General features: G+C 41.6%; 1 protein-coding gene across 1 annotated transcript; it reads right to left on the reverse strand.

The window, feature by feature from the left end:
• Positions 1-7,258: 7,258 nt before the first annotated feature.
• Positions 7,259-22,585, reverse strand: LOC146967412 (scavenger receptor cysteine-rich type 1 protein M130-like). The gene is made up of 11 exons (XM_085762202.1): positions 22,486-22,585; positions 21,063-21,383; positions 20,700-20,987; positions 19,390-19,704; positions 19,019-19,300; positions 10,619-10,933; positions 10,423-10,529; positions 10,251-10,320; positions 9,050-9,379; positions 8,485-8,591; positions 7,259-7,393 (listed from the first exon to the last, which is right to left on the reverse strand). Exons 1-11 carry the CDS (start codon positions 22,583-22,585, stop codon positions 7,259-7,261), a joined length of 2,370 nt encoding a protein of 789 aa, XP_085618328.1.
• Positions 22,586-23,876: the final 1,291 nt, after the last annotated feature.

A 23,876-nucleotide genomic window follows, 5' to 3' on the forward strand; every position in this document is an offset into this window, starting at 1 on the left:
GCCATCTGATTCACACACTGACAACAGTGCTGATATAAGCAACTGTTGCTTTCTTCCTCCCTGGTTAAGGCTCACGAAAACGGAAGTTGGCGTTTCCTGTCTGCACAATATTTGCATGAAGTTCTTGTATGAACCACAACTTTTAGTGACAGTTTCATTTTCTATGAAATGATCTTCTGTTTCAAAAACCAGCAACAACATGTTTAGATTTCCTTTATTGGCAAATTATTGATTGATTGATTGACTGATTGATTGATACACAAGAATAATACAGTTATTCAGAATTTTATTCATGCATTTGTTACATAATGTTAGAATCATTTGACTTTTCCAAAGCAACTTAATAGTTTTACAGGTAGGGGAGAGCGGGGTAAGTAGTGCCAATTTTTACTTAAATTGCCTTTAAAGCAAGGGGATTATAATAATGCCCCCAACTAATATATGTACATATAGTTTAGGATGTTGTGCATCACTGGGAACAATCACTTTGAATCTTAAATAAACTGATTCAGAAATATAGCTTTAGAAAAAAAAGTGGTTTTGTGGCACAACTTGCCCCCGGTGTGGTACACTGGGGTAAATTGTGCCATTGATAATTGAAGTAAATCAGATAATTTTAATCTCACAAATGATAATGCTATATAAAAGCAAGACATTCAATACAAAATTAAAGCCAGAAGCGGCGATGATCAGGCCCTCGCTTGTCCCCATGCAGTCGCGGAGGCCTGAGGCACGCTGGGGGCTGTGGCGCAAAGAAACGCGATGTTTTGTTCATCCACCAGACTACGAGCACAACCAGACTGGGCAGGTGTGTTCAGGGGCGGTCCCTCATCACACATGTTAAGTTTCAAGCAAATCAGTGCCCACTGCCATGTTTCTCCTATACACAGACAGCACTGCCACTGGCACAACTTAACCCAGGGCCTTTGGCACAAATTACCCCAAGCCCAGCATTTTGAGAAAAAAGGATTCCGCAGCTGTTTTGAGCTGGCATCATGCTAACTGTATAGACTCATGGTGTACTTAATAAAGCACTAAAACATGTGTGAACTGTTTTCAAAGTTATCTATAATTGTTCAAACACGGCAATCAAAAAACCTTGATCATAGAAATGTTACTTTGAGGGCAAAAACTTGTTTTTTTTAACATAAATGTGCTTTCCTCTCAAGCCATGTGTCTCCCTTCTTGATAGGATGAGTGAAATGGATGCCCCTTCAAAAATATGTGGTCACATGACCAACTTATTCTATGGTTTTCTAGATAACAGGGGTGGAACTACTTGCCCCATGGCACAAATTACCCCACTCTCCCCTATTCTTTATTTCAGTCTGGACCAAAGTGATTAGGCCTGACAGACATTGCTAGCCCTAGAGCTACTGGAGTTGATGGCTAATAATGGCTGGAATCAGTTACAAAAGTACTATGCAGTTTTAATATCATATTATAATTATAGTCTGCTCCTGAGCCAGGCAGTGTCCACATACGCCTAGTCTTCCTCCTCCTCATCATCAGCCACCTGATATTGTTTCCCACATCCGGCCCATACTCCTGTGAATGAATGGGTGGTGGGTTTTCAGGATTATTCTGCCTGGTATCTGTGACTGTTGCCATGGTCATATCATCAGACAAAGACAAACCAATTGCTTGGTTTATAAGTGGACTATATCTAGCCCTGAACTGCTTTGACTAATAGTGGGCTACTTCTAGCTGGCATTGCATGGTCATATATGAGGGTTAGCCCACTTTTAGAGCAGCTATGTCAAGGCTAGATATAGTCCACTTTTAGACCAATTGCTCCATCTATAATTGGACAATCTAGCCATATAGCTTTGTCTACATGTTGGTGAGATTTAGCTCACATTGTATGACAATATACAGTAAGTGGGCTGGATATAGCCCACTTTTGGACAAATCAACTATGTAAAAGCTAGATGTAGTTCTATCTAGCCCTGATATAACTGCTTTGTCTAAAAGTGGGCTAGTTCACATAATATCATCATCATATAATTGGGTTAAATACAGCCCATTTTTAGACCAAGCTATTGAATGGATTATTACAATTTTACAACTGTAAATGCCCAGTATGTGCAACCCCAGGGATGTTCTTAATCTCTCCAGCAATGGTCAAGTTCACTTTTATGATCATCTTTAAAACTTTATTTTAAAACAGTAACCCCCATAAAGTGTAGCATTGGGTTAACATACTGTATTTGGCTTGTTTAGCCCTCCTACGTAATTTTACTCTTTTTTTGTGTGTGAATTCATGGCAACTGTGAGGTTTCAAGATGATTGTAGTTGTATAATTTGACCACTAGATGGCGCGTCATGTGCGTGCTGCTGTGTGTTAGATGCGTTAGCTGGGTCATTTTTTTTATAGGGTGCCATTTGGACATAATAACTTGTGGAAAAAAAATATTTGATTCACCCAGATTTTAATGTTTACTTTAAAAAAGGACACATTTAACTTACTGAAAAACATATTGGTTGAGCTCAGGCACCTACATAATATTATATTTATATATTTTAACAACACGTGACGTAGGATGTGTCCACTCTGTTAAGGACATAGACATACCATTTTTAATGTGTTTTTACTGCATGACTCCTTATGAAATTATATTTTTAAAGAAAGTGTATGCCCCTCACTTTAGTCAGATAGTTTATTTTACAATTAAGTTATTTTAAATACGTTTTTATTTAGAAAAACAAGTGTGTATTATGATCATGGAACATATTCCTCCAGTTAATTTCCTTAAAAAAGTGAATTATGATGCAAATTACAAAAAATTTCTAGCCTGTACATTCAAACCCCTCCATATCATTATGTCACTACAAATACATAGTTAAAATATTTTTATTTCATTAAACTATGATGGAAAAATAACATAACAGAGTGGACAGAGGTCTAACAGAGTGGACAGTATCATAACAGAGTGGACGAAACACAGTCAATAATACATACAGTATATGTCCACTCTGTTAAGTTAACTTGAATAAGGATAACAGAGTGGACACTAACAGAGTGGACATTTTGAGCTAAAGTTAGCCCTCAGCCTGGCTTTGCTAGCTTAATAGCTAACATGACTTTGGATACTTGATAAGAAATCTATAATTTTACACAAAACCCTTTTGAAATGGTTCAATTTGATTAATTTCTTTGATATATAGCGTTAACAGAGTGGACACGTTATGATCAACCACACTGAACTTACTTCATAAAACTGCAAAATCTGATTTTTAAAGAGATAAAAAAATAAAAAGTTGACCACAGTTGAATTTCCCACCACTGGTGTGATGTCTCCTCAGAAGAGTGATGTCACTGATAAATAAGGGAATTTTCTTAAAAGGGCACAAACACAACTTAACAGAGTGAACAATGACACCGGGGACGAACATAAAATCTTAATTTTTTCATTTAAAAAATATATTTTGATTAAAAAACAGCACATGATTAAAGATAGTTTATCCAGGACAATAAAATCCTAAAAAAAATTTTTTAAAATTTTTCTACTTTTATTAGCTATTCTCTAGATTGAATTTTAATGAACCGCACTGGGGACATAGCAAAATTCCGTAACATCCTTTTAACAAAAGTAGATTAAATTTAAAAAATAGAATTTGGGAGCCTGTACCCTTGAATTTATAAGAGAGGGCAATTGACAATACACAAAAAAGCAAATTGAATGAGTATTTGTGTACTTTAGTGAAAATACAGCTTAATTTATACTGGGGACACAAATGGCACCCTATAAAAAAAATGACCCAGCTGTGTGCGTTTCATGCTGGGCAACAGATGGCTGCTGTGGCTACAGGAGGCTGAAGCTGTCCACATTTTACGGATAAATGCAGTTTTATTTCCATGTGTACAAGTATAAAAGTGTTCCAAGTTGCCCTGAGAGGGACCAAGACCACTTCGACTGGAGGATTTGTTTTCTGGAGTGAGAAACGACCGTGAACTCCGGTGAGTTTGTTACTTTAGCATGAAAATTAGCCGCTAGCATGCTACGTAGCTAAATGGATGGGTAAATGTTCCATATTAGTTGTGATTAAACAGTGTTAAAGTTTTATAGGGAGAAAAAAAAACAATCAGAGTCAAACAGAAATGATATGGAGACGTTATGTGAGAACAAGCCAACTTTGGTGTTTTGGATATGTAGCCTATTTAAGTGTCTGCAGTAATTTTTTACTGCTTCATAAGCTACAGCCTAGGGCGCCATGTTTGAGAGTTAAATGTGCTAGGCTATATGTGGGGCTAATGCTTATAATTTGTCTGTGCACATGTAGGTTTTTCTGATTTTCACAAGATAAATAATAAGTTGCTGTTCATGTTGCAACGATTAAAAAGGATACTAAATGACAAAAGACAAATGACAAAAAGACATAAATGATTTAATACTGTTTAAAAACACATTTGGTGACTGATGCTTAATGATCAGTATATTATGGGTTACACTCTGAGTTAAAAGAAGAGAGATATGCAATATCCTGATTTCTGCGTGCAGCATATACACACGCTACCTGGGTAGCATCAGCATACACATACACTTGGACGAATATACTACAAACTGAATGTGGACGGATTTGTACTTGATGGACAGTGACATTAAAAAACCGAGATCACCGCTGTGGAGGAACAATACGAGCAGCTCATTGTTGTGAAGGTACATTTTAATTTAATTTTTTATTTTGCATATTGGGGATTTGAATTGAAAAGAGTGTGTTTTCACTCTTTGTTTGGTAAAATAAACCTTGCTGTGTAAACGTTCCTGTGTTAACTTCTTACAACAAGCCATCCCTCGCTCCTTGCCATGCGCAATTTCCAATCTAATAGAAGTTTATAAGACATCTAGGTGAGATCTAGCTACTAATTTGCACTTATTGTAGCCTAGACAAATAAGTGTTAAATTTTGTTCAAAAGTGAAAGAATAGTAATCGTCTAAATTTCACCTTTTTTCAACCTTATTTCAACATATTTTAAGTATATGTCTAGATGACGTTGAAAAATTGAAAAAAGTATTTTAGACTGGAAATTGCTTAGTAGGAAGGCATGAAATAAACAGTGTGAGAGTTGATATGTTTTATTACTTTATTGAGCTTGTACAAAAGCTGTAGCCTCATGATTTTGACTTAGCAAATAGGCAGTCATATTTACACTCATATTTCGTCACTATGTTATCATATTGTGGCCTGATGTGTTGCTTTGCTTCTTTCAATTCCTTGTTATTTATTAATGTAAAGTTTTTCCAGCCCTTCACTACCAGGTCCAAACCATGGAGAGCAGAGGACACAAAAGAGCCACACAAACAAGCTTTAGAGGAGAGACTATGGAGGGCGACATAGGAAATGTACTGGAGAGGTGAGCGGTCGACTTCCACATTCATGCTTGTGTTGTATGTTTATATTTTTATTAGTGCTGGGCATAGATTCATTTTTTTAATCTAGATTAATCTCACTGCAATCTTGGAGTCAATCTAGATTAAAATGACTCATTTGAATTCTGATAAAGACATTCAAGTGATGCACGATATGTAAAATTTCTACCGATAACCCATAATTTCCTGCTTCTCATTGCAGATACCGATAAATTGGTATTTTTATATTTAACATAATAGGCTCTAACCTATCTAACAAAAGCTCTGGCTCTTCAACTTTTCATTTATTTTTTTCATGTCATATCACACAAATATTTGTGGTCATTTGCTGTGAATAAAAAGTAGCAGCAAAAGACACTCATAGGCCAAACATTTAACATATGAAATTAATAAATCAAAAGCACTGACATATCAAATCATCATACAATTAAAACAAAAAGTGCATCCCTCAAGAAAACTGTTTAACAGAACTATAACTGGTTTATCTACAAATAACAAGATTCATATTCAAGTATTTATGCAGAAATACATATATTCAACCTAAAGCGCATGAGGAGGTACAAATGCACGGATATTATTATATATAACGACTGTACTGTAAAGTATGTGTGATTCGCTCCAAGCGACAGTGGTAAAGCAGCTGTTTTAATTCCTGCTGTGGAGCTGTTAATATGTCACTTCATTACGTTTTAATATTTTTTCAGAGGGAATCTAACCGTGTAGATCCCCACTTTGTGGGTAGTTTATCCAAATAATGCCTGTTTGCACCGACGTTGTGAGAGCAGCCGACCGGGAGCAGCAGCAGCAGCAGCAGCAGCAGCAGCTCGTCACAGACGCAGCTACCTCCGGTGACACCGGTCTGTTAACGTGGCGGTCAGCCTGCGTCGCCGTCGGCATCCCGCGGGGAGAAAACGAGCAGGGTAACTTACCCGCAGGTTTTTAGAGGTTTTCCGCCGGTAGTTTAATTCTTTTTAGGAGATTAATGTTGGTCTCATTGATGAAACCTAACAACTGTGGAAGCCGCAGTTTGAATGAAAAGTGAAACTTACTGGACAGAAGAGCAGCGCAGCCTCTGGGCTCTGTACAGAAATCACCACGTTACGTCAATAAATTAATGTTTTACAATGAACCGAGCGGTCTACCTGTCATTTAATTGAAATAAAAAATACAGCAGAGGGAAATTCGGTGCGACTCTTGTTTTTTCGTGCACGTCCGCGGTGCACAGCTCCGCGACCTGCTTTGCACAAGGTGCATGTTGACCCAGCTCCCAGCCAACTTTGAGAATAGATTAACGCCGATAATATTCTTATCGCGCGGTAATATTCTTATCGCGCGATAAGAGTCTCGCGTTAACGCAGCACGTTAACGCCATTAACGGCCCAGCACAAATTTTTATATACATTTTAGACAGTAAAGCATGAAGCAACCGGGCAGCTTAATGGCTAAATACAACTATTTACATATATAGTCAGGAATCATCAGGTGACTTGTGTGTGACAGACGGTTCACACAGATTTCCTCTCTGCTCTGCTTCAGATTCACAAAGTCCCAACAGTCCTGAAGATGATGATCCAGAATCCAGATGTTTGCTCTTCACTCATCTTTGGATGAGATTAATTGATGAGGAAAAAATGATTCATAACTTTGCCTTTGAAAGCATCATCACTGTACTTTCAGTCTCTAAACCAATAAATCAGTATTGTTTCTCAGAGAGATACTGTGCTGCAAAAACCTGTTGATCACATGAGACTGAGAGGAGAGATGAAACCACAGATGATTTCCTCCTGCAGGATCTCAGTGAAACTCTAAAGGGAACATCTGAGGGACGATGCTGGATCGTTGACTGAGCTGATGGACAGGTGTGTGGCAGCTGACGAGTCTGGATGTTAGACAAGTTCTTCCTCTGCAGCAGCCTGGGCTCCTTCTTCTTCAGCTGGCCCTCCGTCAGCTGTGGAAACACCCAGGTTCAAAGACTGCAGCTCTATGGCCTCCTGCTGAACTGGACTCTGCCCCCTGGTGGCCTGGAGAGATGTGGCAGCACACAGACAGGAGACTTCAGTTCAACATACAGGAGCTGAGAGCTTCATGTCAGACAGAGCTCAGGTCAACAAAGGTGAGTCTGGTACCTTAAAGGGGAACTAAACCCCTCAGTTTTGGATGACGTGCTCTAAGCTTGAAATTCAAAAAATGCCTTGATTATGGGCGGGACTCCAGGAGCACTCTCCGATCCCCCCTCCCCCTCCCCCCTGCGCCCCATTCACACCCGCGAAATCACACAAAAGAGAAAAAAAAAGTAATAAACACACATCGACACTTCTGCTAGCGCTAACAAGCTACTAACGAGCTACTCTAACAGCACTAGTAGCGTGGACACTACTAGGAGAGGACGCCAGAGCCGTGACACAGCATCTACAGCTGATCCGCCGGCTCGTTAGCTCGTTAACGGCTCGTTAGCGCCGGCCGCACTAACGACTCCCATTCAGGCAGCTGTTAGCAGCCGTTAGCCGCAGCAGAGCAGCTAGAGCGCCTAGCAGCCATTAGCCGCAGCAGAGCAGCTAGAGTGCCTAGCAACCGTTAGCCGCAGCAGAGCAGCTAGAGTGCCTAGCAACCGTTAGCAGCAGGCAGCAGCCGGTGCTGATTGGCCGGGGAGCTAGTGGCCGGTGACGAAAGCTGCCTCCAAAACGTCATCTGCCTCCATCTCAGCCAATAGAAAAATTTGATTGTAATAGCCGTGTTTCAACCCATAGAGGGCAGTCACTCTACATTTTTACTACAAAATACACCAAATTGAAATATTTTGACTAAAATGTCAAAAGTTGGACCAGAATCAACTGACAACACTACCTTATACCCAAATACATTTGTTTTCAGCAGAAAAAAGTGGTTTAGGGGTTTAGTTCCTCTTTAAAGGAGCTGTACGTAAGACTGTTAACCTCCCAGCCATAGCTGCAGCTCAGTGGAAGCCAAATCACAAAATCAAAATATAAACATGATTTGCGTTTTTAAATGTGAATATTCCTGCTGTACTATTGTTGTCAGTTAGATCTGTATTTCAAATTAACATGATTCCTTAGTCTCCGGTGACATATAGGGTGAATTTATGATTACTTACCATACATTTCTTACATACAGCTCCTTTAAGGCTGAGACAGATGACAGCGATCATCAGCAGCAGACTGAGTGGCAGGACGACCAGTCTGATGATACGACCTGTTGGATCTGATGAGACACATTCAGTCATCACGTTAGACCACATGACATGAGTACAACAGCTTCATTAAACAAACCTCAACATGTTTGAGTCAGTTCTTAGAGAATAAGGTCGTCTGATCGTCTCTGTGCACTGACGGTGTTGGACAGACACAACAGGTGGACAGAGTTAGTCTGAAAGGATGAACTGAAGCTTCTTGTCTCCTTCCAGCCTGTGTCTGGTTGAAATGTCTCAGGTGAGTGTTAATCACCATCTTTACAGGCAGTTTACCAAACATGATCCTGGTGAAGCTGAATCATCCTGCTGACGTCTGACTCGTCATGTAAAACCCAGTTTCTTACCATCATGGTGCTCATGTACCTTCACTGGATCCTCTCCTGTCGTGGACTTTTCACTACAGCAACATGGACGGATGAAGAGACAATGGGCCCCTGAGCACAGACAGGTGAAATGTGCTTCAACTCACCTGAGACAGTGAGGGACAGTCGACGGCTCTCAGAGGAGAAGTTATGAGGGAAAACGTAGAGGTGATAAACACAGCTGTAGTTTCCTTGGTGGGCGGGCTCTGCAGCAGGAAACAGGAAGGAGGCGGAGTGATTGACAGCTGGCTGGGTGTAGTTGTCCGTTGTGGTGGAGGAGGCGAAGGTGAGCTGGAAGGAGCCTCCTGGGTACTGTGGCTGGATGGAGCAGCTGATGGTGAAGTTGGAGCCCATCCACACACCTGAATAACCCTGCTGCTGGGCCTTGGAGACCCCGTACATGGAGGACACAGACATGATTGGCTGGACCAGCAGGTCTGTAAACAGAGAGATGATTGGCTGAATGTTAACAGTCCGTTCCTAAAAGGATCTGATCCAAATGTTCACTGGAGAGACAACAAGACAAAATTGATCTTAATTATTCAGTATTTTATCTATAAAGCATCAGTAAATGACAGCTCCTTTCTGTGGGGAATCATGAGGCATCAAACTGTCTGAACTTCCAGTGTAGTTGTTATTAAAGGAGCTGTGAGTGAGGACTGTGGCAGCTGCTGGGTTTGTCAGTGAACCACAGCAGGTTGGTTGAAGCTGCAGCCAACGTATCTGGCTGTTGTGGTAAATAATCCTCAGAATGGGTTTCTCCTGGCTCCGATGTCCCATTCATCCTTTGGAGTGAGCAGCGTGTCAGACACACAGCCAGAAAAGATCCAAAGAGCACCGTGGTTCACTGATGATTATGATTTATTGTCTGACATGAAAGCACAATATGAAAGTAATATGATGTTGCTGTGGTGGTGAGTTCATGTGTCTGTTCAATCCAGTGATGCTGCAGTCAGTGACAGTATCACTGCATCACCTGCCGTCCACAATCAAACTTAAAGGATGGACACATTTATGATAATGTTGTTCCACATTATCATCAGTGGATAATGGATCAGTGGAGTTTACATGTATTCTGATCCTCCCCTGGTCAGGGGTTAGCTTCACCTGTACCTGCAAGGAGCCCATGATTGGGTGGGGGGTTCTCCAGTACAGACGATGATGTAAGATGTTGACATATTAAATGTCTTGTTTTCAGACCTTCACTCACTTAAATACTAAAATAACATGTTACTGAACATTTCTGCCTCTGCAACAATGGAAGGAAGACACTAAACCTGTCACTGATGATGTCACTGATGGACTTACCTGAACAGGTGATCTCCACGGTGTAGGAAGAGTAACCTGATGATGAACAGTCCCTCAGGGTAGATCCAGACTGAACACAGTCAGTGTTAATCAACCACACAGACCTCTCTGAGGACTCCCCTCTTCTTCTTGTTGAAACAGCAAAGCCACAGTCCAGATCTCTACAGGCTACAGATGCTTCCTTCAGGTTCCAGTAGCTGACCACTGGTCTCCACTCTCCTCGTTTCAGCTGCAGGTCACCTGCACAGCGACTGGCTCCTCCCACCAACCTGACAGGCTCTGAACACAGAGAAGAGAGTGAAGAGTAAAAGAAGTGAGTTTGATTCAAACAGAAATGAAGTAAATCCAAACTGTAGCTCCACTTGTACCTGAGCAGGTGATTCCAACAGCTTTGCCAGGTGAGCAGCTGGTTCTAGTTGAGCCTGAGCTTCTACAGTCCAGGAGAGCTGACTCATTGCCTCCACACTGGAACTCTTTGGTCCACATTGGAGCCTCCACTGCTCCATAGAGCGCCCCCTGGAGGACTGAAGGAGCCCCACAGTCAAGCTCCCTACAGACCACCTCTGCATCCTGCTGGTCAAAGTCATCTTCACACACTGAGGACCACCACTGGTTAGACTGGTTGGACTTGACCTCCAGTCTGCCTGAACACATACTGGTCCCATTCACCAGCCGGACAGAGTCTGCAGAGAGAGACACAACATTTAAACTTTGATCCTGACCTTTAGTTACTGTCATATCAACTTTAAAGTCATCAGCATGTGTCCAGAAATGAGTTCCTTCTCTGTCCCCAACACAACCATTAAAGAAACTCACAGTCCAGTTGACATGAGAAAATAATAACAGGACATTCTCCATCTATCCAGGCTTGGTTGAACGACATGTATCACTGTCTCTCTTTTGGCGACTTTGTAGTGATGAGTATATGAGTTTGTGCTGTAAATTAATGAGTGTGTGAGGTGAATGAAAACTTCTAAGTCCCATCTAGGGCTGACCCAAAAAAATCGAAGCTTCGTTCGTTGCCATGGTAATCGATCATGAAGTCCGTGATCGATTGTTTTTTTCTTCTTCCTTTTTTATAGCTGATGTCATATCTGGCCTGGACGTTGTGTTTCTCACGGCCTACCCTAGGTGGGGTTCGATCACACGACCTCCTGCACTGGAGGCGATGATGCTAACCTCTTCGCCAAGAGGTTGACAACAGCTTGGCAAGTTGGTTAGCACGTCCTTTATGGGTGGAGTGAGTGCACATCCATTACATTGGCATCCTGGAAACCTGCCTGATTTTGGAGATATGCAGTGTTTGTTTGCCATTACTTTCATTATTTCCGCTACGATCGCACCCCGACCATACGATTGCGCACCCCCCCCCAGGCCGTGAAGCTTCGATAATCAAAATAGGATAATCGGGCCAGCCCTAGTCCCATCGTGTGGACATGATGTGTGCATCAGTGGTGGTATATAACTGGTTCAGGGGCAGGGCTCCAGCGTGCGACCTAATAGGTCGCATATGCGACCTAATTTCTGAAGGTGCGAGTTAAAATTTAATGAGGTCGCTCCGGTGCTACTTGCAGGAGGACGAGTGAAAAAAAAAGTTTTATTTTTTCATTTTAAGTAGCTTCCGTTACAAAGTAAAAAAAAATAAATAGATGAACTTGCACTGCATCTGCATGGGTTGTCAGTCAAAAATACGCCGCCGCCTCTCTCTCTCTCTCTCTCTCTCTCTCTCCCTTCACACACGCACACAGCAGCAGGCAGGTAGCCTACACACCCTCCTCCTCTCCGCTACGTGAGTTAGTGCATAACAGCGCTAGTCGCTACAATGTTGTCGTCTTATTATTAGCCATTAGCAGCAGCTAGCTCAGCTGACGTTAACTTTATCAGTTACATCCATCTATTAGGCTACGTTTACGGTGACCAAACGTCCTGTTTTGCCCAGACATGTCCACATTTCACGTCCTGTCCAGGGCGTCCGGTTTTTTTTTTTCTAAATGAAATCCTGAACATGTCCGGCGGTGTTCATTGTTTTAACGGGACCGCTGACCGGCGCAGTCCGACTTCATTCTCGGTTCCGGACCGTTGAGAAGTTAAATGTAGGAGCATCTAGGAGCTCAGAGGAACAGACAAGAAGCGCACTGCTTCAGAGCAGTTACAGTAAAGAAGCAGGTGTGAGAGTGAGGGAGGGAGGGAGAGAGAGAGAGACTACAGTAAAATACCCCCCCTCCTTGAGAGCAGACAGGAAAGACAGTAAAGAAGCATGTGTGTGTGAGTGAGGGAGGGAGAGAGATTTTTTATTTTAGGCTATTTTATTTTTATCCCTGTGGTATCGAAAATGGTATTGAATATTTTCCTGAATATCGATATTGAGTTGAAAATGTTAGTATCGTGACCATGATCGTGACAACCTTAGTGCCAGTAACTGTCCATCTGATTGGCTCTGGACAACTGTAGTATCAGAAGGTCAGAATAGAGAGGAGCTAAAAGATGATGGAGACCAGTGTATCGATGGAGAAGGGATGGATTTGGTACACAAAGGCATGCATGGAGAATGTGTTTTTTACACCAGTACTTTTACTTGAGTAAAATTTCATCAAGGTAACAGTACTTTTACTTGAGTAGATTTTTTTGGTAGGCTACTCTTTCCATCCCTGTGGTCTAGTTGATTATTTTAGCATTCTTACCTCATCAACAGCCCACTCTATTGCAGCCTCTTTAAACATGCTGCTCTGTGTATTAGTTCACGTATTAATAACACGCTATACTTTATACTTTATTTACAGGATAGCCCCTTGAGATGTGCCATCTCATTTTCGAGGGGGTCCATGTTATCAACGGAAATACAAACATACTTAGTACATTATAATATACAAAGAAAGTAAGCAGAACAAACAACAAACAAACAAACAAAAAAGAGAACAGACACATGATACAATATAAAGACACAGACGCCCATTCACACACACTCACACACTACAATGCTCTATCGATCCTGAATCCCCCCATACAACACTCCAGTAAAAAATAAAAAATAAAAAAAATAAATAGATGAAATAAAATAAATACAGTAGTTGATTTGATTAGTTACACTTCATGTCAAAGGGGCCTTACATCACAGACAGGAGCAGGGTGTTTGAAGGTAGGTAAACAAAGCTGATTTAAAAAGATGTAGAGAGGATATGGACCTAATTGAACCAGGGAGATTATTCCAGTCAGCAGGGGCTTTGTATTTGAATGCACGTCGACCAGATTCTTTATTGATTCTAGGGGTAAAAAAGAAAAGTTGACCAGTATGCCTAAGGTTATATTGTGAACTGAAGGGAATCAAATATTGTTTCAAATATAGAGGGAAATTGAAGTAGTTGCACTTGAAAATAAATAATAACCAGTGCTTATGCCTTCTGGGCTTGGGGGCCAGCCAATTCAAGGACTGGTACATATGACAGTGATGGGTCATATAAGGACACCTGAGAATAAATCTACATAAACTATTATACAAGACAGTAAGAGGACGAAGATTTGTTTCTGAGGTGTTCTGATAGATAACATCACCATAGTCAATTATTGGGAGTATCAGTTGTGTTATGATTCTTTTACGAACTTGAAAGGAAAAGCATTCAATAGACCGATAGAGGGATTTCAGCTGAAAATAGATTTTCTTGGAAACTGAGTCAATGTGGCATTTGAAGGATAGCTGTGAGTCAAGCCAAAGACCCAGGTATTTGAATTCTTCAGTTTTTACTAGTGCTGTTCCATCAATGAAACTAATACACCAGTTAGTACTTGCAGGTAAAGAATTGGGTCGAGTGCAAAACAACATGGTGTATGATTTTTTCTTATTCAGTTGTAATTTGTTTGAAGAAAACCAATTTTGGACTGAAATAAAGTCAGATTGTAATGAATGCTGGATTTGCGAAATATCAGAGCTAGACGAGTATATTACTGTGTCGTCTGCATATAAATGAATTTGGCAATGAGAACAAGTTTGTGGAAGATCATTGATAAAGATTGAGAATAGTAAAGGACCCAGGGATGAGCCTTGTGGCACGCCTTTATCAATGATCTTAAAACCAGACTGGCAACCTTGAAAAGAGACACATTGACTTCTATGATGAAGGAAAGAGTTGAAAAATAATAAAGAAACAGGAGAAAGACCAACAGAATACAATTTGTCCAAAAGAAGATAATGATCAACCATATCAAATGCTTTAGTAAGGTCAATAAATATAGCGCCTGTATGCATATTGTTATCAAATGCTGATGAGATATCACTGGTAACTTTTAGGAGTGCAGTGGTGGTCGAAAAATGTGGTCGAAAACCAGATTGATGAGGAGATAGTAAGTTATGGTCATTAAGATATGAGGATAATTCATTAAAAATCAATTTTTCAAATATTTTTGTTATGGAATTGATAATTGAGATTGGCCTGTAATTATTGACATCTGTGGTGTCACCCCCTTTATGAATAGGGGTTACCCTGGCACATTTCCAGGATGAAGGAACTTTGCAAGTTGCTAAAGATAAATTAAATAGATCAGACAGAGGAAATGACAAAATGTGAGAGGCCAATTGGAAAAACTTAATCTCCAGACCATCTGGACCAGCACTGCATCCAGAGTTAAGATTATCAATAACACGTTGGACATCAGTTGGTGTGATTGTTCCAAAAGAGAAGGAACTACCAGACCTACTCGGAGTTGGGAAAGATTCAGAGTAGGAGTGAGGGCCAGAACTACCAATGGTAGAAAAATGCTGGCTAAATGCCTCTGCAATTGATAGTGGTTCGCTGACACTTTCATTGTTTATTCTAAAATGCGTAGTGGGATTTCCTGTGGATTTATTAGTTATGCTATTTATTCTCCTCCAAAATTGTTTTGGGTTCTTAAAATCAGTGGCTAAACAGTCTTTATAATAATTTGCTTTAGCATTTCTAGTATGTGTTTTACATTTATTCCTCAGCTCCTTGTAAGTGCTCCAGTCAGCAGGATCCTTTGTTGTACGGTGTTTTTTCCATGCCTTGTCTCTTTGTTTAAACAACTGTATGAGATCTCCTTTTATCCACGGCAGATGTCGACCCTTGACTTTAATTATTGTCCAGGGTGCATGTTTATTGATAACCTCAACGAATTCTGTATATAGAAAGTTCCAAGCGTCTTCAACAAATGGTATTAATTGAAATCTCTCCCAATTTATACTTAAAATATCGTGGATAAAGAGTTCAGGGTTAATATTATTAGCTTTTCGAACTTTGATAAATTTGGGAGGAAGATGGGGCATTTTGATTTTCCAGACGCAGAAGACAATTGAATGGTCACTGAAGGAGTCAGGTAATACCCCAGAGTGTGAGATTCTGTCAGGATGGGAAACTAAGATCCAGTCAAGCAAGGAGGAAGAACTGGGACCAACTCTCGTTGGTTCAGTGATCAATTGTGTTAGGTTTATGCCATTAAAAAGATTACGATCATTGTAAGAGGAACGATCTAACCAATTTGAGTTGAAATCACCCAGTATAATTTTTTCACTAGTGCAATCTAAAGAATTGATTGTGGTCAGAATACCTTTGGTAGTTTCAGCAGGAGCATTAGGAGGTTTATAGATGTTACCTATGATCAGCCGTTTGTTCTCATGTAATGTTATTTTAACAAAGAGGCATTCAAAGTGCAGAGGATTCACCGTTGGTGAGACTGGTTCTGAAGCCAAGTTTGAGGAGACATACGTCAAGAGACCCCCTCCTCTTGAGCCTCTGTCTTTTCTATATAAAACATAATTATCAAGTTTAACTTCATTATCAGAAATATTATTGTTCAACCAAGTTTCAGAAAGCGTAATTACATGAGGTTTATTATAGGCGAGCCAGGCTTTCAGTAGATCAATTTTAGGCCACAAGCTCCTAATGTTCAAATGAATGACATTCATACCTTTAACAGAATTCATTGACCAAAGATAACAAAGTAAATAGTCTCACTGTATATTAACAAAAAGGCACACAAAGCATCATCAAATGTTGTGGTAAATAACAAGCAGGGGCGGAGGATAGGAGAATCAGAAGGTGAGCTACACACACACACATGCACACACTCACACACAATGGACACAGAGAACACATAAAATCAGGCTGCATCATTGATGGGAAAAGAAAAGGAGATTAAGTATAAAAAAGATGAGTATACAGCTCAGTCTGCATAGTTCATTGAGTGAGCAAATTAAAATGAAAATGAAAGGTCAATGTCTAATAGGGAAAATGAATAAATAATAACAAAAATAAGTAGTAAGGGGGGGGGGGGTAAATGTATATACTATACATACACACCTGCACATACCCATGTACACATGCATACATTTACACACATATGTTCACGCTCATACTATCTACATACACACTCACACAGACCCATTCCCCCTTAAATGCACACATAAAATAAAGAGGTAAACTTCATGTACTTCTAATTTATGCCAATTTATTAACTTCAACATTCTAGGTATTTAATCACTTAGTTCATTTATTTGTAGGGGGTCAACCATCAATATGGGATCTACCCTTCCCAGTCTTAATGGAGGTGTCCGTCATAAGTCGTTCTACTGCATTTTGCGACACATTTGCCACTTTACCGCACAGCTCAGTTTACTATGGTTTTACTGCATTTGCGGCACGTTTTACGGCAAACAGTTGTTGAGCAGCACAACCATAACAGCTACAGCTGCAAGTTTGTAAGGAAAAGAAAAGCAAAACAACAACTAATAGTTCAGTGTCAGCCCAACGGTGCAGTGGCAACAATAGAGGAGGCCAACGACATTCAGTCCAAAGCAAAAAAGAGAAGAAAAAGAAGTAGAAGAGGGAGAGAGAGAGAGAGAAAGAAGGTTGCTAAAGTTTAGATGCTAACGCTAGCTGTGATTACTGACACTAGGCTGTCATATCAGAGTCAATGGAGGAGTCAATGGGTGAGAGTTCATCAAGGAATGTCTCTGCTTCCTCAGGAGTACGAAAGAAAAGTGTCTTACCAGCGTGGACAACTTTCAGAGTGCAGGGAAAGATCAGAGCATATTTGATATCCTGATCACGTAGCTTCTTTTTTGCCGTATCGAACCCCCGACGTCTCTGGACTAAGCCGGCGGAGAAGTCCGGGTAGATGTAGACTCGAGTTCCTTTGTATTGGAGAGGCTCCTTCTTCTCCCGGGAAAGTTTCAAAATCTTCAGCTTGTCCTGGAAGTAGTGGAACTTTACCAGGATTGGTCTTGGTCCCTTGGCTCTGAGATTGTCCCTGACGGCCGTGCGATGGCAGCGCTCGATCACAGGAGGAGTGGAGAAATTCGCTTCACCGAGGAGCTGCACCACAAGATGTCTCATGAAGCCCAGGATATCATTCCCCTCGGCCCTTTCGGGAATGCCGATGAAGCGTAGGTTCGAGCGCCTGCTCCGGTTCTCGGCATCTTCAGACCATGCTTTCAGGTCGGTGTTTTCCTTTTCAAGCGTTTTTACACGTCTGACCAGGTCTGTTATGTTGTCTTCGTTAGAGCTGACTCTCTGCTCAAGCTCGTTGACTTGCTCTCCAAGCATATGGAGTGAGCTTTCAATCTTTGTCAAACTTGCACCAAGTGGATCAATTTTAGTGTCTATGTGTGCAGTCATGTTGCGCATCATTTGTTGCATCTTGTCCATGATGCTTTGGAGAGAAATTGGCTCGTCGCCCATTGTGAAGCTGGCAGCTTTTCCACCCGAAGTAAAGAGAGGCCTGAAGTCCAGACAACTCGATGGTTTGGTGCTAAAGGCTCGTTATCTTTGTATCCTTAGGATGAGCACAAGTAGCTGATTAACACCATCAAAGTTTAGTGTGGAAAACATGCGTCCCAGCGACCTTAGTATACAGATAGTTGAACCATCAGACTGCAGCTTGTAACACACACACTCACTTCACGGCAGCCATCTTTCCTTACATGTGGGATCAAATACAAAGAAAAATATGGTGCTACCTAATTTGTTTTGGTGCTACTAAATGAAAAACTAGGTGGCACCAGTGCTACCTGTGAAAAAGTTAGTCTGGAGCCCTGTTCAGGGGTCAAGTGTCACAGCACCATGGACAAGGCTGTTATTGTGTGTGTGTGTGTGTGTGTGTGTGTGTGTGTGTGTGTGTGTGTGTGTGTGTGTGTGTGTGTGTGTGTGTGTGTGTGTGGAGAGCATGTCAGTTTAATCTTGTAAATAAAACTTTTGTCCCAAATGGAGAGATAACAAGACAAAATTGTTCTTAAATTTTCTGTATTTTATCTATAAAGCATCAGCAAATGACAGCTCCTTTCTGTGGGGAATCATGAGGCATCAAACTGTCTGAACTTCCAGTGTAGTTGTTATTAAAGGAGCTGTGAGTGAGGACTGTGGCAGCTGCTGGGTTTGTCAGTGAACCACAGCAGGTTGGTTGAAGCTGCAGCCAACATATCTGGTTGTTGTGGTAAATAATCCTCAGAATGGGTTTCTCCTGGCTCCGATGTCCCATTCATCCTTTGGAGTGAGCAGCGTGTCAGACGCACAGCCAGAAAAGATCCAAAGAGCATCGTGGTCCAATATGAAAGTAATATGATGTTTGTGGTGGTGAGTTCATGTGTCTGTTCAATCCAGTGATGCTGCAGTCAGTGACAGTATCACTGCATCACCTGCCGTCCACCGTCAAACTTAAAGGATGGACACATTTATGATAATGTTGTTCTACATCTTCAGTTCAGTGGAGACGACTGACTGTCACTGTAGATGAACGGAAATATTACTCACTGATGGACTTACCTGAACAGGTGATCTCCATGGTGGAGGAAGAGGAAACTGAATATGAACAGTCCCTCAGGGTAGATCCAGACCGAACACAGTTAGTGTCGATCCTCCACACAGACCTCTGTGAGGACTCCTCTCTTTCTTCTGTTGAAACAGCAGAGCCACAGTCCAGCTCTCTACAGGCTACAGATGATGCCTTCAGGTTCCAGATGAGGCCCTCCACTGGTCTCCACTCTCCTAGTTTCACCTGCAGTTCACCTGCACAGCGACTGGCTCCTCCCACCAACCTGACAGGCTCTGAACACAGAGAAGAGAGTGAAGAGTAAAATAAGTTAGTTTGATTCAAACAGAAATGAAACAAATCCAAACTGTAGCTCCACTTGTACCTGAGCAGGTGAGTCCAACAGCTTTGCCAGGTGAGCAGCTGGTTCTAGTTGAGCCTGAGCTTCTACAGTCCAGGAGAGCTGACTCATGGCCTCCACACTGGAACTCTTTGGTCCACATTGGAGCCTCCACTGCTCCATAGAGCGCCCCCTGGAGGACTGAAGGAGCCCCACAGCCAAGCTCCCTACAGACCACCTCTGCATCCTGCTGGTCAAAGTCATCTTCACACACTGAGGACCACCACTGGTTAGACTGGTTGGACTTGACCTCCAGTCTGCCTGAACACATACTGGTCCCATTCACCAGCCTGACAGAGTCTGCAGAGAGAGACACAACATTTAAAGTTTGATCCTGACCTTTAGTTACTGTCATATCAACTTTATGTTTATGTTTATGGTTATGTGTTTTATATGTAATGAGTGTGTGGTGAATGAAAACGTATAAGTCCCATCGTTGTGTGGACATGATGTGTGCATCAGTGGTGGTATAACTGGTTCAGGGGTCGAGTGTCACAGCACCATGGACAAGCCTGTGTGTGTGTACGTACAGAGAACATGTCAGTTTAATCTTCTAAATAAAACTTTTGTCCCAAATTCAATTTTCAACATTAAGTGAGGAGAGAGAGAGAGAGAGAGAGAGAGAGCGAGAGAGAGACTCACTTTCTCACATATTGTCCCAAATACAAAGAAATTAGAGAAAGAAAAAATCCCTTACTAAGACAAAATCATTCAACCCCTTATGGAAGAAGAACTGCCAGGAGAATATGTCACTGCATGTCACACATCAAGAAATGTCTCAATGTAAGACTGTTTATCTCATTTATTTCTGATGTTTACTGTTTACTGATATACTATCAGTAATCTCATGATCACTTATTATCTTATTGTTTATCATTTTACACACACACACACACACACACCTTTTTATTCATTTATTTAAGTTTTTTATTCTTTATATACTTTATAGTTTTTTGTAACTCTGAAATGTATTGTTTTGTTTCATTGAGTCTTTATGCTTTGGCAACATAGTCTTTGTTACATTCATGTCAATTAGGCAAATTTGAATTTGAGAGAGGGAGAGACGGCTCCTTCCTGACCCAGGAGCTCTTCTCTCCCTCTGACCCATCCAGAACAGCACCAGAACCCTCTTGGTACCAGGACTTCCTCGTGGACAGATTAAGCACTGCTGATGTTTGTATCAAAAGAGTAGATGAAATACTAAAAGAACATGTTACTGAACATTTCTGCCTCCACAACAAAGGAAGGAAGACACTAAATCTGACTTTCACTGATGATGTCACTGATGGACTTACCTGAACAGGTGATCTCCAGGGTGAAGGGAGAGGAATCTGATGATGATGATGATGATGAACACTCCCTCAGGGTAGATCCAGACTGAACACATTCAGTGTTCATCTCCCACACAGACCTCCATGAGGACTCCTCTCTTCTTGTTGAAACAGCAGAGCCACAGTCCAGATCTCTACAGGCTACAGATGCTGCCTTCAGGTTCCAGTAGTCGTCCACTGGTCTCCACTCTCCTTGTTTCAGCTGCAGGTCACCTGCACAGCGACTGGCTCCTCCCACCAACCTGACAGGCTCTGAACACAGAGAAGAGAGTGAAGAGTAAAAGAAGTGTTTGATTAAAACAAAAATGAAGCAAATCCAAACTCCACTTGTACCTGAGCAGGTGATTCCAACAGCTTTGCCAGGTGAGCAGCTGGTTCTAGTTGAGCCTGAGCTTCTACAGTCCAGGAGAGCTGACTCATGGCCTCCACACTGGAACTCTTTGGTCCACATTGGAGCCTCCACTGCTCCATAGAGCGCCCCCTGGAGGACTGAAGGAGCCCCACAGCCAAGCTCCCTACAGACCACCTCTGCATCCTGCTGGTCAAAGTCATCTTCACACACTGAGGACCACCACTGGTTAGACTGGTTGGACTTGACCTCCAGTCTGCCTGAACACACACTGGTCCCATTCACCAGCCTGACAGAGTCTGCAGAGAGAGACACAACATTTAAAGTTTGATCCTGACCTTTAGTTACTGTCATATCAACTTTATGTTTATGTTTATGTTTATGTGTTTTATATGTAATGAGTATGTGTCGTGTATGAAAACTTGTAAGTCCCATCATTGTGTGGACATGATGTGTGCATCAGTGGTGGTATAACTGGTTCAGGGGTCGAGTGTCACAGCACCATGGACAAGCCTGTTATATTGTGTGTGTGTGTGTGTGTGTGTGTGTGTGTGTGTGTGTGTGTGTGTGTGTGTGTGTGTGTGTATGTGTGTGTGTGTGTGTGTGTGTGTGTGTGTATGTGTGTGTACGTACAGAGAACATGTCAGTTTAATCTTCTAAATAAAACTTTTGTCCCAAATTCAATTTTCAACATTAAGTGAGGAGAGAGAGAGAGAGAGCGAGAGAGAGACTCACTTTCTCACATATTGTCCCAAATTCAAAGAAATTAGAGAAAGAAAAAATCCCTTACTAAGACAAAATCATTCAACCCCTTATGGAAGAAGAACTGGCAGGAGAATATGTCACTGCATGTCACACATCAAGAAATGTCTCAATGTAAGACTGTTTATCTCATTTATTTCTGATGTTTACTGTTTACTGTTATCACTATTCTCATGATCACTTATCTTATTATTGTTTATCATTTTACACACACACACACACACACACACACACACACACACTCCTTTTTATTCATTTATTTAAGTTTTTTATTCTATATATACTTTATAATTTTTTGTAACTCTGAAATGTATTGTTTTGTTTCATTGAGTCTTTATGCTTTGGCAACATAGTCTTTGTTACATTCATGCCAATTAGGCAAATTTGAATTTGAGAGAGGGAGAGACGGCTCCTTCCTGACCCAGGAGCTCTTCTCTCCCTCTGACCCATCCAGAACAGCACCAGAACCGTCTTGGTACCAGGACTTCCTCGTGGACAGATTAAGCACTGCTGATATTTGTATCAAAAGAGTCTAGATGAAATACTAAAAGAACATGTTACTGAACATTTCTGCCTCCACAACAAAGGAAGGAAGACACTAAATCTGACTTTCACTGATGATGTCACTGATGGACTTACCTGAACAGGTGATCTCCAGGGTGAAGGGAGAGGAATCTAAATATGAACACTCCCTCAGGGTAGATCCAGACAGAACACAGTCAGTGTTAATCAACCACATAGACCTCTCTGAGGACTCATATCTTCTTCTTGTTGAAACAGCAAAGCCACAGTCCAGCTCTCTACAGGCTACAGATGCTTCCTTCAGGTTCGAGTAGCTGACCACTGGTCTCCACTCTCCTTGTTTCACCTGCAGGTCACCTGCACAGCGACTGGCTCCTCCCACCAACCTGACAGGCTCTGAACACAGAGAAGAGAGTGAAGAGTAAAAGAAGTGAGCTTGATTAAAACAGAAATGAAGCAAATCCAAACTATAGCTCCACTTGTACCTGAGCAGGTGAGTCCAACAGCTTTGCCAGGTGAGCAGCTGGTTTTAGTTGAGCCTGAGCTTCTACAGTCCAGGAGAGCTGACTCATGGCCTCCACACTGGAACTCTTTGGTCCACATTGGAGCCTCCACTGCTCCATAGAGCGCCCCCTGGAGGACTGAAGGAGCCCCACAGCCAAGCTCCCTACAGACCACCTCTGCATCCTGCTGGTCAAAGTCATCTTCACACACTGAGGACCACCACTGGTTAGACTGGTTGGACTTGACCTCCAGTCTGCCTGAACACACACTGGTCCCATTCACCAGCCTGACAGAGTCTGCAGAGAGAGACACAACATTTAAAGTTTGATCCTGACCTTTATTTACTGTCATATCAACTTTAAAGTCATCAGCATGTGTCCAGAAATTAGTTCCTTCTCTGTCCTCTCTGTATTTATATACACCAAGACTCTTGCGCCGTCTGGCCAAACTGAACAGACGACCAGCTCTAGGAACAGTCCTGGTTAACCAATACGGGGGGCAACCGCCATTCCGACATGCCGCCACTCCGACATTAGGCCCTAATTGTCGGAATGGCAACACTTTACCCTTTAATAAAAGTCCCATCATTCCGACAATTTTCGTCTCCTAAGGTCGGAATGGCGGTATTTTTTTCTTTTTTAAACGTGTTGCCATTCCGACAAATCTTTTAACTCATTGAGTGCCGCGCTCCTTTCCAAAGTTTTAGTCAAGTGTACCGGCAAATTAGACCATATTTGACTTTTTATTTTAGAGCCATAGTGTATTCTATATTATTGCCACCAACACATACTGTAGCTCATTTGAAAGGTTTAACTTTATCCTTCAAATGGCCACAAACCGTTTGTTTCTACGTGCCTCCGTTCCTGAGAAAAGTCAAGCTAAACATGGCTGGGTTTCACCAAAATCCCTCCTTTTTTTCTAGAAAAGGAGATAGAGCGTCTTTTATGAAAGGTGCGCTGTTTGTGTCTGTCGCTCTTCTCACACTCGCATTTCTGGATCAAAGG

The sequence above is a fragment of the Trachurus japonicus genome, chromosome 19, assembly GCF_045865225.1.
Source record: "Trachurus japonicus isolate A0001 chromosome 19, Traja_1.0".
In the NCBI taxonomy this organism is placed as follows: Eukaryota; Metazoa; Chordata; class Actinopteri; order Carangiformes; family Carangidae; genus Trachurus; species Trachurus japonicus.

Bases quoted from the DNA above. Each gene is read 5' to 3' on its own strand.
- LOC146967412 (XM_085762202.1), bottom strand. From the start codon at position 22,585: ATGTGGTTGATTAACACTGACTGTGTTCTGTCTGGATCTACCCTGAGG. The intron at 19,705-20,699 runs GTAAGTCCATCA...CTCTCTCTGCAG, and splicing joins CCTGGAGATCACCTGTTCAG to ACTCTGTCAGGCTGGTGAAT. The intron at 9,380-10,250 runs GTAAGTCCATCA...CTCTGTTTACAG, and splicing joins CGTGGAGATCACCTGTTCAG to ACCTGCTGGTCCAGCCAATC.